The sequence below is a fragment of the Heloderma suspectum genome, chromosome 2 (genome assembly GCF_057233095.1).
Source record: "Heloderma suspectum isolate Gila_16-S chromosome 2, 16-S_ref, whole genome shotgun sequence".
Lineage (NCBI taxonomy): Eukaryota > Metazoa > Chordata > Lepidosauria > Squamata > Helodermatidae > Heloderma > Heloderma suspectum.
This window is the reverse complement of record NC_139459.1, coordinates 394,480,498-394,497,719: the sequence shown is the minus strand read 5'-3', so window position 1 is coordinate 394,497,719 and position 17,222 is coordinate 394,480,498. Positions and strand designations below refer to the sequence as shown.

The following is a 17,222-nucleotide window of genomic DNA, read 5'->3' as shown; positions in this document are numbered from 1 at the left end:
AGAGTTCTGTCCCTGGGAAGGGGCTGACAAGACCCTCTAGCAGAGCAGAGGGGAGGAAATTGACTCCCACAAGCATGGGGAAGCAAGACAGGCCCAGTGCCTGCGTTGCGTGCTTCTCTGTGCGGTGTGTGTGTGTGTGTAGGACGGGGGCGGGGAGATCTCAAGCTATCTTTCCCACTGATTCTCAGTGACCTTCCCGCTGCCCTCCGCCAGCAGCGGGCGGCTTCCCGGCGCGCCGCGCTGCTCGCGCTCCCGGGGGCCCTTCCCTGCCTCGCCCCGCTCGCCCGTCTTCCCTTCGCCCCCGCCGGGACTCCGGGGCGTCCTGGGGAGGTCTCCGGGCGCGCGACGGGGACGCGCCCCAGCAGGAGACCCTTCCCCGCAGCCCCGCCCGCCGCAGCCGCGCCCCCGCCCCGACGCCAGCGGCCGGGCCCCTCCCGCTCGCCCCGCCCTGCCCCGGGCCGCGAGCCGCGGTCGCCGCGCCTGTCGCGCGTTCCCAGGCTGGAGCCCCCGGGAAGCAGCTGCCGCGCGGAGCGGAGGGAGGCGCGCCCGCAGGGGGCCGCGGGGCCGGCGCGGGGCGCAGCGGAGCAGGCCGGAGCGGCCCCTTGTACTGGAAAAGCCCGCCAGGAACGGGAGCGCTGGAGGCCGGAACCCTCGCGATAGTCCATTAGTAATTACTAATATTAATATTCTATTAATAACATTCTGTTATTAGTAAGCTTTTATTGCCCACAACACAGCGGGAGCAGAACGGCCACTTCCAAGCGAGCCGAATCAAGCAAACTCACCAGTCACACCTAACTCCGTGGCAGGGACGCAATTGGCCACAAAACGCCCACACAAACCACGATCCGATACCGGTTCTGGGCCATCGTCCGTCTTCTGCAGAACAGGCCAGGATGGCCACTTCCAAGCGAGCTGAATCAAGCAAACTCACCAGTTACACGTAACTCCGTGGCAGGGACGCAACAAGCCACAAAACGCCCACACAAACCACGATCCGATACCGGTTCTGGGCCATCGTCCGTCTTCTGCAGAACAGGCCAGGATGGCCACTTCCAAGCGAGCCGAATCAACCAAACTCACCAGTCACACGTAACTCCGTGGCAGGGACGCAATTGGCCACAAAACGTCCACACAAACCACGTTCCGATACCGGTTCTGGGTCATCGTCCGTCTTCTGCAGAACAGGCCAGGATGGCCACTTCCAAGCGAGCCGAATCAAGCAAACTCACCAGTCACACGTAACTCCGTGGCAGGGACGCAACAAGCCACAAAACGCCCACACAAACCACGTTCCGATACCGGTTCTGGGCCATCGTCCGTCTTCTGCAGAACAGGCCAGGATGGCCACTTCCAAGCGAGCCGAATCAAGCAAACTCACCAGTCACACGTAACTCCGTGGCAGGGACGCAACAAGCCACAAAACGCCCACACAAACCACGTTCCGATACCGGTTCTGGGCCATCGTCCGTCTTCTGCAGAACAGGCCAGGATGGCCACTTCCAAGCGAGCCGAATCAAGCAAACTCACCAGTCACACGTAACTCCGTGGCAGGGACGCAACAAGCCACAAAACGCCCACACAAACCACGTTCCGATACCGGCTCTGGGCCATCGTCCGTCTTCTGCAGAACAGGCCAGGATGGCCACTTCCAAGCGAGCCGAATCAACCAAACTCACCAGTCACACGTAACTCCTTGGCAGGGACGCAACAAGCCACAAAACGTCCACACAAACCACGTTCCGATACCGGCTCTGGGCCATCGTGTGTATTCTGCAAAACCTGCCGGGACAGACACTTCCAAGCGAGCCGAATCAACCAAACTCACCAGTCACACGTAACTCCGTGGCAGGGACGCAACAAGCCACAAAACGCCCACACAAACCACGTTCCGATACCGGCTCTGGGCCATCGTGTGTATTCTGCAAAACCTGCCAGGACAGACACTTCCAAGCGAGCCGAATCAAGCAAACTCACCAGTCACACGTAACTCCGTGGCAGGGATGCGATTGGCCACAAAACGTCCACACAAACCACGTTCCGATACTGGCTCTGGGCCATCGTCCGTGTTCTGCAGAACGGGCCGGGACGGCCACTTCCAAGCGAGCCGAATCAACCAAACTCACCAGTCACACGTAACTCCGTGGCAGGGACGCAACAAGCCACAAAACGCCCACACAAACCACGTTCCGATACCGGTTCTGGGCCATCGTGTGTATTCTGCAAAACCTGCCAGGACAGACACTTCCAAGCGAGCCGAGTCAAGCAAACTCACCAGTCACACGTAACTCCGTGGCAGGGACGCAACAAGCCACAAAACGCCCACACAAACCACGTTCCGATACCGGCTCTGGGCCATCGTCCGTCTTCTGCAGAACAGGCCAGGATGGCCACTTCCAAGCGAGCCGAATCAACCAAACTCACCAGTCACACGTAACTCCTTGGCAGGGACGCAACAAGCCACAAAACGTCCACACAAACCACGTTCCGATACCGGCTCTGGGCCATCGTGTGTATTCTGCAAAACCTGCCGGGACAGACACTTCCAAGCGAGCCGAATCAACCAAACTCACCAGTCACACGTAACTCCGTGGCAGGGACGCAACAAGCCACAAAACGCCCACACAAACCACGTTCCGATACCGGCTCTGGGCCATCGTGTGTATTCTGCAAAACCTGCCAGGACAGACACTTCCAAGCGAGCCGAATCAAGCAAACTCACCAGTCACACGTAACTCCGTGGCAGGGATGCGATTGGCCACAAAACGTCCACACAAACCACGTTCCGATACTGGCTCTGGGCCATCGTCCGTGTTCTGCAGAACGGGCCGGGACGGCCACTTCCAAGCGAGCCGAATCAACCAAACTCACCAGTCACATGTAACTCCGTGGCAGGGACGCAACAAGCCACAAAACGCCCACACAAACCACGTTCCGATACCGGTTCTGGGCCATCGTGTGTATTCTGCAAAACCTGCCAGGACAGACACTTCCAAGCGAGCCGAGTCAAGCAAACTCACCAGTCACACGTAACTCCGTGGCAGGGACGCAACAAGCCACAAAACGCCCACACAAACCACGTTCCGATACCGGCTCTGGGCCATCGTGTGTATTCTGCAAAACCTGCCAGGACAGACACTTCCAAGCGAGCCGAATCAAGCAAACTCACCAGTCACAACTAACTCCTTGGCAGGGATGCAACAAGCCACAAAACGCCCACACAAACCACGTTCCGATACCGGCTCTGGGCCATCGTGTGTATTCTGCAAAACCTGCCAGGACAGACACTTCCAAGCGAGCCGAATCAAGCAAACTCACCAGTCACACGTAACTCCTTGGCAGGGACGCAACAAGCCACAAAACGTCCACACAAACCACGTTCCGATACCTGCTCTGGGCCATCGTGTGTATTCTGCAAAACCTGCCAGGACGGCCACTTCCAAGCGAGCCGAATCAAGCAAACTCACCAGTCACACGTAACTCCGTGGCAGGGACGCAACAAGCCACAAAACGCCCACACAAACCACGTTCCGATACCGGCTCTGGGCCATCGTGTGTATTCTGCAAAACCTGCCGGGACAGACACTTCCAAGCGAGCCGAATCAACCAAACTCACCAGTCACACGTAACTCCGTGGCAGGGACGCAACAAGCCACAAAACGCCCACACAAACCACGTTCCGATACCGGCTCTGGGCCATCGTTTGTATTCTGCAAAACCTGCCAGGACAGACACTTCCAAGCGTGCCGAATCAAGCAAACTCACCAGTCACACGTAACTCCGTGGCAGGGACGCAACAAGCCACAAAACGTCCACACAAACCACGTTCCGATAACGGCTCTGGGCCATCGTGTGTATTCTGCAAAACCTGCCAGGACAGACACTTCCAAGCGAGCCGAATCAAGCAAACTCACCAGTCACACGTAACTCCTTGGCAGGGATGCAATTGGCCACAAAACGTCCACACAAACCACGTTCCGATACCGGTTCTGGGCCATCGTGTGTATTCTGCAAAACCTGCCAGGACGGCCACTTCCAAGCGAGCCGAATCAAGCAAACTCACCAGTCACACGTAACTCCTTGGCAGGGACGCAATTGGCCACAAAACGTCCACACAAACCATGTTCCGATACCAGTTCTGGGCCATCATCCGATTTCTGCAGAACAGGCCAGGACGGCAGCTTCCAAGTGAGCGAAATGAACCAAACTCGCCAGCTACACATAACACCATGGCAGGGACGCAATTGGCCACAAAACGTCCACACAAACCACGCTCTGATACCGGTTGTGGGCCGTCGTCCGTATTCTGCAAAACAGGCCAGGACGGCAACTTCCAAGCGAGCCAAACGAGCCAAACTCGCCAGCTACACATAACGCCATGGCAGGGACGCAAATGGCCACAAAATGTCCATAGAAACCACGTTCCAATACCCACTCCGGACCATAGTCTGTATTCTGCAAAATGGCCCAGAACATGCAGCATATTTGAACTTCAGAGCTTGGTCAAAAAAGGCTGAATCTGAAGTCCAAGAGAGGGAACTGGAGGAAAGGGGAGGAGGTGACCTGCCAAAGCCGTGTTCTTCTCCCCTACGATGGAGAAAGGCTCAGCCGGCCTTGAGGCAGGAACTTCCCCCTGTGAGGCTTTGACGGGGAACAGAGGGGCATCTGTGAAGCCCACAGAGCTTCTGAGGGTCCCGGCCTGGTTGCAGGTTCTGGTGAATTCCAAGTGGGTTTGGGAGAAGGAGAGGAAACATTCAGGCTGAAGAGAGAGAGGGGGAGAGAATGCAGGCAGAAGGGATGGGGAACAGGCCTGCAGAAGGGAAGAGGGGACAGCAAAGGCCTTCCCAAGCCTGGCCCTCCATTTCTGGGGCTCCCTGCCAAAATAATGCTCTCACTTTGCCTCCAGATGAGAATGCAATTTCCCCAGGCTTTTCAAGTTTAGCTCTTTGAACTCTCCTGCCGCTTTATTTTTAAATTCCTATTTTTGTAGTTCATGCGATTGGGGTTTTATTGTTCTGTAACCCACCCCAGAAACAGGGGTGAAGGCTGGTCAGAAAATCCTTTAAATAAAGATGGAAATGCACCTTCTTTTTCTGACGGGGCCCATGAGTAATTGAACGGCCTTTGATTTCAGTGGGTCTACTCTAAGGATGATTTCATCTGGATCCAAGCCCAAATGGTCATTGACATGGTGCTTAATACAGCATGAACCTGCAGTGTCCTTCCCCCGTGTCCAAGATCCTCCTACAACGTTTACTCCAAAGTCAGTTCTGTTCAGCAAAGGCCCCCAGCAACATAAATTAGCAGCTAGCAGATTCTGCCCTTTCTGTTGCTTCATCTTTAGCACAGAAGCAGGGTTCCTGATGAACAGCCTCTTGTGCAAACCTACACATGCATGCCTACTGAGAAGTCAGCCTCACTGAGTTCTGTGGGACTTACTCCCTGGTAAACGCATATACTCCTGCAGTCTGAATTTCTCCTTTATTAGTCAGGTCTTCTTCCCTATTAGGTAGGGTTTTAATTGCAGGCTTTTCCTTCTTATTTTCCTTTTATAATAAAACAGAACAATTTTGCTCTAAGAAAATAGTGAAAAGCAAATTGTTGTTATTGTTCAGTCGTGTCCGACTCTTCGTGACCCCATGGACCATAGGGCCAGGCCTTCCTGTCCCCCGCTCTCTCCCGGAGTGTGCCCAAGTTCATATTCATTGCATCGGTGATGCTATCTAGCCATCTCATCCTCTGCCGTCCCCTTCTCCTTTTGCCTTCAGTCTTTCCCAGCATCAGGGTCTTTTCCAGTGACTTTTCTCTTCGCATTTGGTGGCCAAAATATTTGAGCTTCAGCTTCAGTATCTGTCCTTCCAATGAGCACTCAGGGTTGATTTCCTTTAGGATGGACTGATTTGACCTTGCAGTCCAGGGGACTCGTAAGAGTCTTCTCCAGCACCACAGTTCGAAGGCATCAGTTCTTCGGCGCTCCGCCTTCCTTATAGTCCAGCTCTCACAGCCATACATTACTACTGGGAAAACCATAGCTTTGATAAGACGGACCTTTGTCGGCAAGGTGATGTCTCTGCTTCTTACTATGCTGCCTAGGTTTGCCATAGCTTTCCTCCCAAGGAGCAAGCGTCTTTTAATTTCGTGGCTACAGTCACCATCTGCAGTGATCTTGGAGCCCAAGAAAATAAAATCTGTCACTGCTTCCATTTCTTCCCCTTCTATATGCCAGGACGTGATGGGGCCAGATGCCATGATCTTCATTTTTTTAATGTTGAGTTTCAAACCAGGAAAAGCAAATAGTAAATAGTAAATAAAACTTCGCAAATGCCACCCCCACCACAAAAGCAGGGAACAGGAACTGACTCAATCAGTTCTTCGGTGAGCCAGTTTAAGACCAGCGTTAAGGCTATCTCAGGTTGGCTCAAGCTACACAAAGCCAGGAAGCTGTAAGCGAATGCTGATGCCTTAAATGCGCCCTGTGATCAGTAATTTGTTGTGCAATGTCACAAATTGTGCTTGCTTACAACTTACTTTCCATGCATCCACATTTTCCCTAGGTTTTTCTGGCCCAAATCCTGAAATCCAAATCCTGTTCTGGTTGTATTACCGTGTTAGTGCACAAGTCCAAAATATTTGAAATCAATAAATATTGATGAGTGAGCCTGAGTACCATTACCCCGAGATCTAACATACGACCCTTTTCCTCCTTTGCAGAGCAGATGGCGATGGGCTGCAGCGGAAACACCTCTCCATGGTAGAGCATCATAACAACATTCCTGTTTAGGGGCTGGGGGTGAAGACCAGGAATCAATATAGGGAGAAGCATTCCTCCTGTGCAAGCACCGAGTCATTGCTGACTCCTAGAGGGACGCCGCTTTTGCTGGCGTTTTCGTGGCAGACTGTAGCGGGGTGGTTCGCCATTGCCTTCCCCTGTCATGACTACCTTTCCCCCAGCAAGCTGGGTACTCATTTTACCGACCTCGGAAGGATGGAGGGCTGAGTCGACCGGAGCCGGCTACCCAGGACCCGGCTTCTGCTGGGATCGAACTCAGGTCGTGGGGAGTTTCCGTTGCAATACTGCCGCCTACCACTCTGCGCCACACGAAGCTCTTTTTATCAAAGGGGAGGGCAACTGTTTGGGGGAAGGGGGGGCTTTATGGGGATTGTGGTTGCTACACGGACATTTGTAATAAAGTAGAAAAAAATGCCTTTAAAGAAATGCCTTTGGGTCTACTGCATGCTGAGAGTCATGTAGGGAAGAGTATGGTGCCTGATTTACTTACCAGCGTGAGTCACAAGGCCTATCAGAGCCTGGAAAACTTCTTCTGGAGGAAGTTTGTAGCCCCTTGACTCAGCGCTGCACCAAATGCTGACCAGACCTTAGGTCATGTGCCTTGTTTACATGTCTGTATCAATATCAAAGTCGCCTATTGTTCTGGGTCCAGGCCTGAGGGGCCACGTTGGCAACTCTGACCACACCACGCCTTGGTGTTCTGGTAAGAAACATCTGCTCAAACAAAAAGCCGGTGTCTGTTCTCTGGCCGAGCCAGGCTGAAGGGTACGATTCTGCAACAGTAAATACCGTTTGCAACTTTATTTGAATTTGGAAATATTAAAAAGAACATGGCAATACAACACTTTTTGTGGGGATTCTTTCTTCATGTGCACACATGCACAAAGACAAAGTCTCAGAGGGAATACTTTGCATTGGGGTGGGTGTTCAAATGGTTGAGGGAAACTACTGATGTTCTCTCTCTCTCTTTAATAAGGAAGTCTTTTATTGTCTGAAAGTTGGAGGCACACTCAGAGTTAAGACAGGCTGAAGTGAGGTAGGGGATATCTTAGGAATGGCCCCCTCATCCCTTCATTGCCTCTTCAAGGCCCCAGCTTTAAAAGGGGGTTGGACAAATTCCCGGAGGAGAAGGCTATCAATGGCTACAAGTCCTGATGATTATATGCTGCCTCCAGTATCAAAGACAATATGCCTATATACACCAGTTGCTGGGGAACATGGGTGGGAGGGTGCTGTTGCATTCATCTCTTGCTTGTGGATTTCACATGGGCAGCTGGTTGGCCACTGTGTAAACAGAATACTGGACTAGATGGACCCTTAGTCATGGTCAAGCAGGCCTCTCCTTATGTTCTCATGAAAGATTTGGAAGTGTTCCCTGAGGGCTGGTGTGGGCTGTGCGTCTCTTCTAACAGCAGGTGGCCAGAAAAAAAATCACCTTTATGAAACTGGAGGGTGAGACGCAGGACTTTAATCTCTGCAATACTCTGATATTTATTTGTGTCAGGGGTCCTCAGGCCTTTTTCGGACGGTGGGCACATTTGAAATTTAGAGAGAGTGACATAGGCACTCTCACAAAATGGCTGAAATGGAATGGGGTTTGCCCGTTCATAAAATGGCTGCTGTGGTGGGCATGGCCGGTCACAAAACACCCATTTCCCAGAAGACAAGCTGGTGAGACTAGAAGAAAGCTGTCTTGTCCAAGAATCTAAGTACAAGGTAGAATTTGGGCCTGAGCTCTAAAACACAAATCCACTCTGAACCCAAATAAAGATGGCTCTGGATGACAAACCTTTCACTTGGCTGCATGCCAGCCTCTTACTTAAATAAATATTAATTTTAATTTTTTTTAGAAAGAAAATAAAGATCATGAGATGGAGGGAGCCTGGCAGACATATCTTGGAGACCCCAGATGTATGTATTTACACAATGTATATCCCACGTTTCCATAGTACATGCATGTAACAAAAATACCCAAAGAACTGACACAATTTCTCTCCTCGTTGAGGCCCGCCACAACCTAGCATTATTTATTATTAATTTTATTTAAAACATTTGTTGGCCACCTTTCTGGACAGGAGCCCTCCCAAGGCGGCTTACAGCAATAAAATACATTAAAACAGTTTAAATATTAAAAGCAATAAAAACATAAAAACAACAATAACAGCCAACTATAAAACCAGCAACAATGATAAAGGCAGTAACAGCAATCACACTCTCATCAAGAGAAGGCCACAGTAAAATAATACGTTTTCAAGACCTTCTTAAAAGCCTGCAATGACAGAGCATGGCGGACCTCTGATGGCAACTTGTTCCAGAGGTGTGGGGCCACTGTAGACAGAAACAAAATTCAAAGTGATCTTGATAGACTGGAGCGCTGGGCAGAAAACAACAGCATGACATTTAATAGGGATAAATGCCAAATTCTGCACCTAGGAAAAAGAAACCAAATGCACAGTTACAAGATGGGGGATTCGTGGCTCAACAACACTACAAGCGAGAAGGATCCTGGAATTGTTGTTGCTCACAAGCTGAATATGAGCCAACCATGTGATGTGGCTGCAAAAAAGGCAAATGCTCTTTTGGGCTGCATTAATAGAAGCATAGCTTCCAAATCCCGGGAAGTACTAGTTCCCCTCTGCTCAGCACTGGTTAGGCCTCATCTGGAGTACTGTGTCCAGTTCTGGGCAGTGCACTTTAAGAAGGATGCAGACAAGCTGGAGAGGGTTCATAGGAGGGCAAAGGAGATGATCAGGGGACTGGAAACAAAGCCCTATGAGGAGAGACTGAAAGAACTGGGCATGTTTAGCCTTGAGAAGAGAAGACTGAGCGGAGACAGGATAGCGCTCTTCAAGTACTTGAAAGGTTGTCACAGAGAGGGAGGCCAGGATCTCTTCTCGATCATCCCAGGATGCAGGACATGGAATCATGGGCTCAAGTGACAGGAAGCCAGATTTTGGCTGAGCATCAAGAGAAACGTCCTGACTGTTAAGAGCAATATGACAACGGAACCGATGACCTAGGGAGGTGGTGGGCTCTCCCACGCTGGAGGCATTCAAGAGGAGGCTGGACAGCTATCTGTCAGGGATGCTCTGACTTGGATTCCTGCACTAAGCAGGGGGTTGGACTCGATGCTCTTGTAGGCCCCTTCCAACCCTACCATTCTGTGATTCTATGTAGAGAAGGCCCTCTCACATGTGATCACCCACCTGACTGCTCTCACGGGTGGGCAGATGAGAAGACCCTCTCTTTCTGATCTTAAAGCATGGGCAGGCTGATATGGGTGAAAGCGGTCCTTCAAGTAACTTGGTCCCAAACCATTTAAGGCTTTAAAGGTCAAAACCAGCACTTTGAATTGGGCTTGGAAACACACCGGTGACCAGTGCAGCTGGCGCAGTATAGGCATTACGTGTTCGAATCACCCACCAATACTTGGGCAGCCTCATTCTGCACAAGCTGGAGTTTCTGAACCGTCTTCAAAGGCAGCCCCACGTATAGTGCATTACAGAAGTCCAGCTTGGATGTGACTCATGCGTGGATAACTGAGGCAAGGTCCGTCCTCTCCAAGTCAGTCCCACTATGTTCAGTTACCAATTGGGCTTTCTCCCAGGTAAGCGTGCCACCGACTGCAGCCTTCAAACAAACCCTGGTGGAGGGAAGGGAAATAGGGAAAAATCAGTTGCAGGGAGAGGAGAAAGAAGGGGTGTGTGTGTGCTTCAATCCAGGTGGGTGTGTGGCCGTTTCTGTTGCGGGATGGGAGAGATATAATGAAGGAGCTTAGGGAAGGCCTCAGTTGGCGTTCCAGCCTAAGCTGGTAAAAAGTACTCCTGGACACCGCCACTACCTGGGCTTTCCCAGTTAGCTCAGAGTCCAGGAGGACCCCCAGACTGCGCACTTGGTCTTTCAGGGGGAGTGCAACCCCATCTAAGGCCAGTTGTAAACCCCCATCCGAAGGAGCTGGTTTCCGAACCCACAGTACCCCCGTCTTGTCTGGATTAAGTTTCAGCTTGTTCACCCTCATCCAGCAGTGTAGTGGTGGTGGGTCACGCCGGGTCGTCGCTCCGGCACTTTTTTTGAAGCCAGCCTCCAGCCGGGTCACAGTCTGCTAGGGAAGGAGGAGGCAGCAGAGGGAGTGCAGGCGGCTGCCTCTTGGCCAGACAAAGGGAGCAAGCAAGCGCCCCCCTTCTCCTCCTCAGCTCTTGGCTTCTCTGCCCGTCCCTGCACCCTGCCTGCATGCCCAGCGCTGCCCTGTCTCCTGCAACATTGGCCACCCATTCAGGGCTACTGCTGCTGACCACGGCAGCAGCAGGAGAGTAGGGTGGGGTGTGTGTGCTGCCACCATTATTTACTTATGGGGCAGGGCAGGTGGCTGGTTTGTGCCAGTTTTTAGGATTTATCACACAATCCTATGCATGTTTACTCAGACGTCCGTCCCACTATGTTCAACAGCCAATTGGGCGTTCTCCCAGGGAAGCATGCCTCGGACTGCAGCCTTCGCTGCCTTCCCAAGGTCTCTGTAAATTGCTTTCGAAATAAAGACCCATTGGATCGCACTATTAATTCTCGAACACTAATTTCTACAGTGAGCGGAACTGACAAATGCAACCTGCTGTGTCAGCTATGCTTTTTGGCACAAGGTTGGCGTGTACCTGGGCACACAAACCCTGGTGGAGGGAAGGGAAACAGGGAAAAACCAGTTGGAGGGAGAGGAGAAAGAAGGTGTGTGTGTTTCAATCCCGCTGGGTGTGTGGACGTTTCTGTTGCGGGATGGGAGAGATATAATGAAGGAGCTTAGGGAAGGCTAATGGGCAATGTTGGGGCGCTAAGGGAGTGTGCCAGGGGGCTGTTTACAGGAGAAGGGATCTGTCCATGAGGGCTGAGTGGAGAGGGTGAAGCTTCCATAGAGAATCATATTTTGAAAACCTAAAAGGTTTGTTTGAGTGAGTGAGTGAAAGAGTAACACCCCTGCATTTTTTTCTCAGACGTCCAATGGAAATACCCTTGCCTTACTCTCAGCTGCACTGTTTTTGGATCCCAGTTGAAGGCTGTATATCTTACGAAGTTGTACAATCTTAGAAGGGGGCGTGGCTGCAAGGGGGCGTGGCTGCGACTGTCGCAAAGGGACCCTGCACTTCTGAATTCGCCACTACACTACTGCCCTCATCCATTCCAAAACAGCCTCCGGACACTGGTTCAGGAGTTCCGCAGCCTCCCTGGGATGTACAGATGGAAACGAGAGGCAGAGCTGAGTATCCTCTGCGTACTGATGGCATTTCAGCCCAAACCTCAGATAACTTCCCCCAGTGGTTTCATGTAGATGTTAAAAAGCATGGGGGAAAAGATGGAACCTTGCGGCACCCCACAGGCTAACGGCCATGGGGTGGAACAGAAGTCCCAGCACCACCTTCTGAGACCTCTCCTCCAGGAAGGACCAGAACCACTTTAAAACCATACCTCCCAAGCCCAATCCAGATAAATGATCCAGAAGGTTACCATGGTCAATGGTATCAAAAGCCACTGAGAGGTCCAGAAGAACCAACAGGGTTGCACTCCCCTGTCCATTCCCCAGTGTAAGTCATCTACCAGGGCGACCAAGGCTGTTTCCATCCCATAACCAGCCCTGAAACCTGATTGGAATGGAACTAAGTAATCGGTTTCACCCAAAACGGCTTGGAGTTGTGAGGCCACCACACGCTCCGGTACCTTGCCCAAGAATGGCTAATTTGACACAGGGAGGTAGTTATCTGAAGTCATAGGATCATAAGATCTCTTGGTTTCTTCAGCAAGGGCCTCACCACAGCTTCTTTCAAAGCTGCGGGGACCTCGCCGTCCCTCAAGGAGGCATTTACCACCTCCGAGGTCCAGATATCCAACCCCGCTCTGGCAGATTTCACAAGCCAGGATGGGCAAGGATCTAAAGGGCAAGTAGTAGGCCTCAGTCCTCCAAGCAGTTTGACCACATCCTCAGGTTGCATAAGCCGAAAGGTATCCATAACATGACTAGATGGTGCACCTGCCCTGTCCATATCAGACTTTGTCAAAACAATGCCATCCAAGTCAGTGCAAATACGAGCGATTTTATCTGCAAAGTGTCTGGCAAATTGTTCACAGTGGGCCTTTGAGGGTTCAAGTTCTTGTGTTCCAAGGCTTACACCCAAAAGGCCTTTAACCACATGAAAGAGCTCTGCTGGACGACACTGAGCAGATGGAATGGTGGTGGAGAAGTAGGATTTCTTTGCCGCCATCGCCGCCACAGAATAGGATCGCAAATGGATTCTTACTTGTGTTCCATCGTATTTGTTCCAAGTCTTCTGCTTTTTGCGCTCTAATCATCGACGCAGTTGTTTCATTGCCCTCAGCTCCTCAGAATACCAAGGAGCTGACACAGTTCTATGACTAGGTTGAGGATGTTTGGGAGCGATCATATCAATAGCCTGGGTCATCTCCTCATTCCAAGCGGTGACCAGGACCTTGGCAGGACCACTGCCTATGCCTGCAGGAAAATCCCCATGAGACCTCAAAAATCCATCCAGATTCATCAGTCTCCAGGGGTGGTCCATCAAATTTGGTCCCCCACCCCTGCAAGAGGTTACAGGTGGCCTGAAGGTCAAAAGTAATCAGATAATGATCCGTCCGTGCCACAGGAGTCACTGTTGGCTCCCCCACCCACAGATCATTTTCTCCCAATCCAGCACAGAAAACAAGAATGCAAGGCCCCAGGCCTGAACCAAGCTATTAGTAGTTTTAGAGTGGCTTCGATCCCTAATGCTCTCTGCCTTTGGTCCGAGGGCTGCTGTTTTCCCTTAACCAGCCTTCTGATGTAGCCAGATGAGTCAAAAGGGTGAGAAGCATTCCTCGCTAATGAGGAGAATGTCTTATCACTGATGAGCCTGAGAAGCAGGGTTTGTTCACCTTAAAGCTGCAGGTGGCTGTGCTTGAGAACCAAGTGCTGTTAGTCCATGCTGGGAATGCACGCTAGGGGGCGCTTGCTGCTGTTATGCTGCCTATTGCTAACATGTATGGTATAAGAGTACGCCTGTGTGCTGTAAGTTACCCAATAAAGTCTCCTGGTAAGCAAACCTTTGAGTCTGATTTATCACTATCTTGGCACTTCTAACCTAAGAGTTCAGCGCCCACGGCCGGGGTGACACATAGGTCCAAAGTGTGTCCTGCCGCATGTGCTGGGCAAGATATCATTTGAGACAGGCCCATGGTTGACATGGCGGTCATGAAGTCCTGAGCCACTCCTGACAAAGTAGCCTCAGCATGAATATTAAGGTCCCCCAAGACTATAAGCTTTGGGGTTTTCAACATCACGCTCAAGACCATCTCTGTCAGGGAGACTGTTGGGCAGTGGGGTGGGCGGTACGTCAACAGAATTCCTATCCTGTCTCAGGTGCCCAGTACCAGGCACAGACACTTAAAACTGGCTGACAGCTGGATAGGGTACCTAACCAGCGGGATAGAATCCCTATAGACCAAGGGTACCCCTGCCCCCCGCCGCTCCAGTCAGGCTTGGTGCTGCACAAGAAATCCTGGTGGACACATTTGAGAGACTGACCTCTCTCTGTTCATCAAACCAGGTTTTGGTAACACAAGCCAATCGGCATGTTCTTCAGCTATACGGTCAGAAATGATATTCCCTTATTCAGTAGCCAACCTGGCATTCAGCAGCAGCACCTTCAGGCTAGAGGGGGCTGCAGGTAAGCCACCGAAGTTGCTGAGGCTGGAAGGCGGACCAGAAGGGGAGAGAGCACACAGGTGTCTCAGTTGCTTTCCCCTCTCCCAATGTCATCATCTCCCACCACCATAACACCCTCTGCCCATCACTACATCTGTAATGGCCTCCACCGGTAAACACATTTCGGGCCGGCTAAAACCACATTCCAGGTTAGGGTTAACTGATGTTGCTCTCCCGTATGACAAATGGGCACACTGGAGGAGGTTAGGTGGTAGTGCCTCCCCCCAGGAGTAAGTGTTCCTGCTGTTGTTTTTGCTGTCTTCCAGGGTGGGGGTGGGGTGGGGATTCCGCTGTGCCCACTTAGTGTCATGCTTTGCACGAAGGCGAGAGAAGCTTCCTAGCCCTTTTCTATGTGAAAAGGCCTTAAGGGCGCAATCCTGTGCACGTTTCGACAGAAAAAAGGCTTACAACTCCCAGCATTCCCCAGCCAGCATGGCTTAGATAGAGCCATGGCTGGCTAGAGAATGCTGGGAGTTGGAGGATTTTCTCTCTCTCGAAACCTGCATAGGATTGTGCCTTTAGTGACCTTACAGCACACATCTTCATATGGCTATTAGTGAGTTTCTGGCTGTAACTCCGCTTATCCTGGCCATATCCCCTCCTCATACTTACAGTACTTCGTTCGTTCGTTCATTCGTTCATTCATTCATTCAGCCCCCCCATTAAGCTGCTTTTAAGGACCATGCCCTCACAGCACCTGATCTGCAACCCCCAAACTGACACACTGAGTGATGCTCTTGGAGTCTGTGAATCACCATCTCCTCCTTGCTGGGTGAAAATGCACCTCCCCAAATCAGAAAGCTGGATGGGAGAAGCTGCCGGTCTGATTCCGCTCGTACGACAGAGAAAAGAAGGTGGCAGGGGAACAGAAGGAGTAGGCACGGAAGCATCCAGCCACAGAGCCTTCCTTTAAACAGTCTTGCACAAAGCTGACAGCATGGGGACATTACAAAACCCTCTCAGTGCAGAATTTTAAGGAACAAAATACAGAATTCCGCTCCCATATGGAGTCTTGTCTCACACAGAATGTCTCTTGGCCAGGTGTCTGTAGACAGGCGTCTTTCCACGTGGCAGTTTGGACTCTCACAGTGTGAGGCAACGTTTATTCACTCCAGGTAACAAAGTGGGTGGCCACTGGCAAGACTACTGTCACCGGGGAAGAAGCTGGCTCCAACAGGGCTTCAGTGGCTACATTCGGGCATGTTGATGGAAGTATCTGCCATCTTTTCAGCATTTATATAGATGGTCCCTTGCGTGAATTTCCCATTGGATATTCAGTTTTGGTGGGCCAAATAAACTTTACTCTTAACTATTTGTACTCTTTCTCCCAAGTTTGAATCTTTCTAAAAGGAAAGGGATGTGCTGCACATGGAGATCTTCCCACATTCCAGTAATTGCTCAGATTTACAGTATTTCTTCATGTGGATCCTTTGCTATAATCTAAGCTATGTGCTGTGATGGAATTGTTTCCACACTTAGGGGATTTGTATTGCTTCCCCCCTGTGTGCATTCTTTTATGACTTCTAAGGTGTGTACTCTAGCTGAACCTATTTCCACACTCAGAGCGTTTATTGAGGGTCTCCCTTTATTGTATTCCTTACTGTAACCTAATCTGATGACTCTGATGGAAGTTCATTTCACACTGAGCATTCTTTGTGAATTCTTTGATGAGGCCTGTGCTGTGTCAGAACCTCTTTCCAAACTTAGAGCATTGATTACAGGTCCGCAGTCTTGGCCCAATCTCAAGGGTGAGTTGGCGGATCTGCATTCCACCAGTATAAGGTTCAGGACTTCATGGATGCCACGACAACTGTCAGGCTGTTTCAACATGTCACTGGCCGACGGCATGTGGCGGGACACACTCTTGGTGTGGTCTTCACCACTGGGCAGGAGGATGGTGATCTAGAAATAGGAGACGTAACACAGGAGAAGATGGACAGCCATCTGTCAGGGATGCTCTGACTTGGATTCCTGCATTGAGCAGGGGGTTGGACTCGATGGTCTTATAGGCCCCTTCCAACCCTACTATTCTATGATTCTGTGATTCTGTGATTCTGTCTTGTTCAGATCATGCTCTATTGAGGTTCAGGCATCTAGCTCCATTCTCCCTCTGCAAGGGGTGGAGGACCTATTAGAACAGTCCACTCTTCAAGAATGATGGAACCCGATGGATTCCAGAGGGCTCGGGATAATTTCCTGCTGATATGGCAGGCACTTCTGTCAGCACCTGGGTCTCTTGGAGAATTCAGTGATGACCACAACAGTTAACACAATAGTTCATGAGCACTTTCTTTCCTTTGCCTTCGGCGCTGTGGCATACTATGGGGCTGAGGGCTATGACGTGAAGGCAAAGAACACTCCGCTGGAATTCCTACATCTATTGCAGAGTGGGGTCTGTCCGTATGGCGGCTGTTTTCTCTCCTGGTCAGATGACTCACAGACATTGGTTCAAAGAAGAGAAACCAGCTAGTCGGAGGGAGCGGGAATGGGTCTCCCAGCTCATCCCTTTTTGTACTGTTTGATGTGACCTAATCTTATGACTCTAATGGAAGTTCATTCCACACTCTGAGCATTTATGTGGCTTCTCCCCAGGGTGAATTCTTCAATGGGACTTGAGGTCTGTGCTTTGTCAGAACTGCTTTCCACATTCAGAACACTTCGAGGGCTTGTCCCCTGTGTATTTAATTCAATGGG

The 17,222-nt window shown here is 51.0% G+C and overlaps 1 protein-coding gene across 1 annotated transcript in view; it reads right to left on the bottom strand.

The window, feature by feature from the left end:
- Nucleotides 1–11,859: 11,859 nt before the first annotated feature.
- The window catches only part of LOC146356489 (uncharacterized), a 79,692-nt gene continuing 74,329 nt past the window's right edge, over nucleotides 11,860–17,222 (bottom strand). Inside the window, 3 exon segments of the mRNA XM_084830147.1 lie at nucleotides 11,860–12,000; nucleotides 16,248–16,430; nucleotides 17,044–17,222. Of these exon segments, the coding sequence (XP_084686273.1) occupies nucleotides 11,860–12,000; nucleotides 16,248–16,430; nucleotides 17,044–17,222 (503 nt within the window).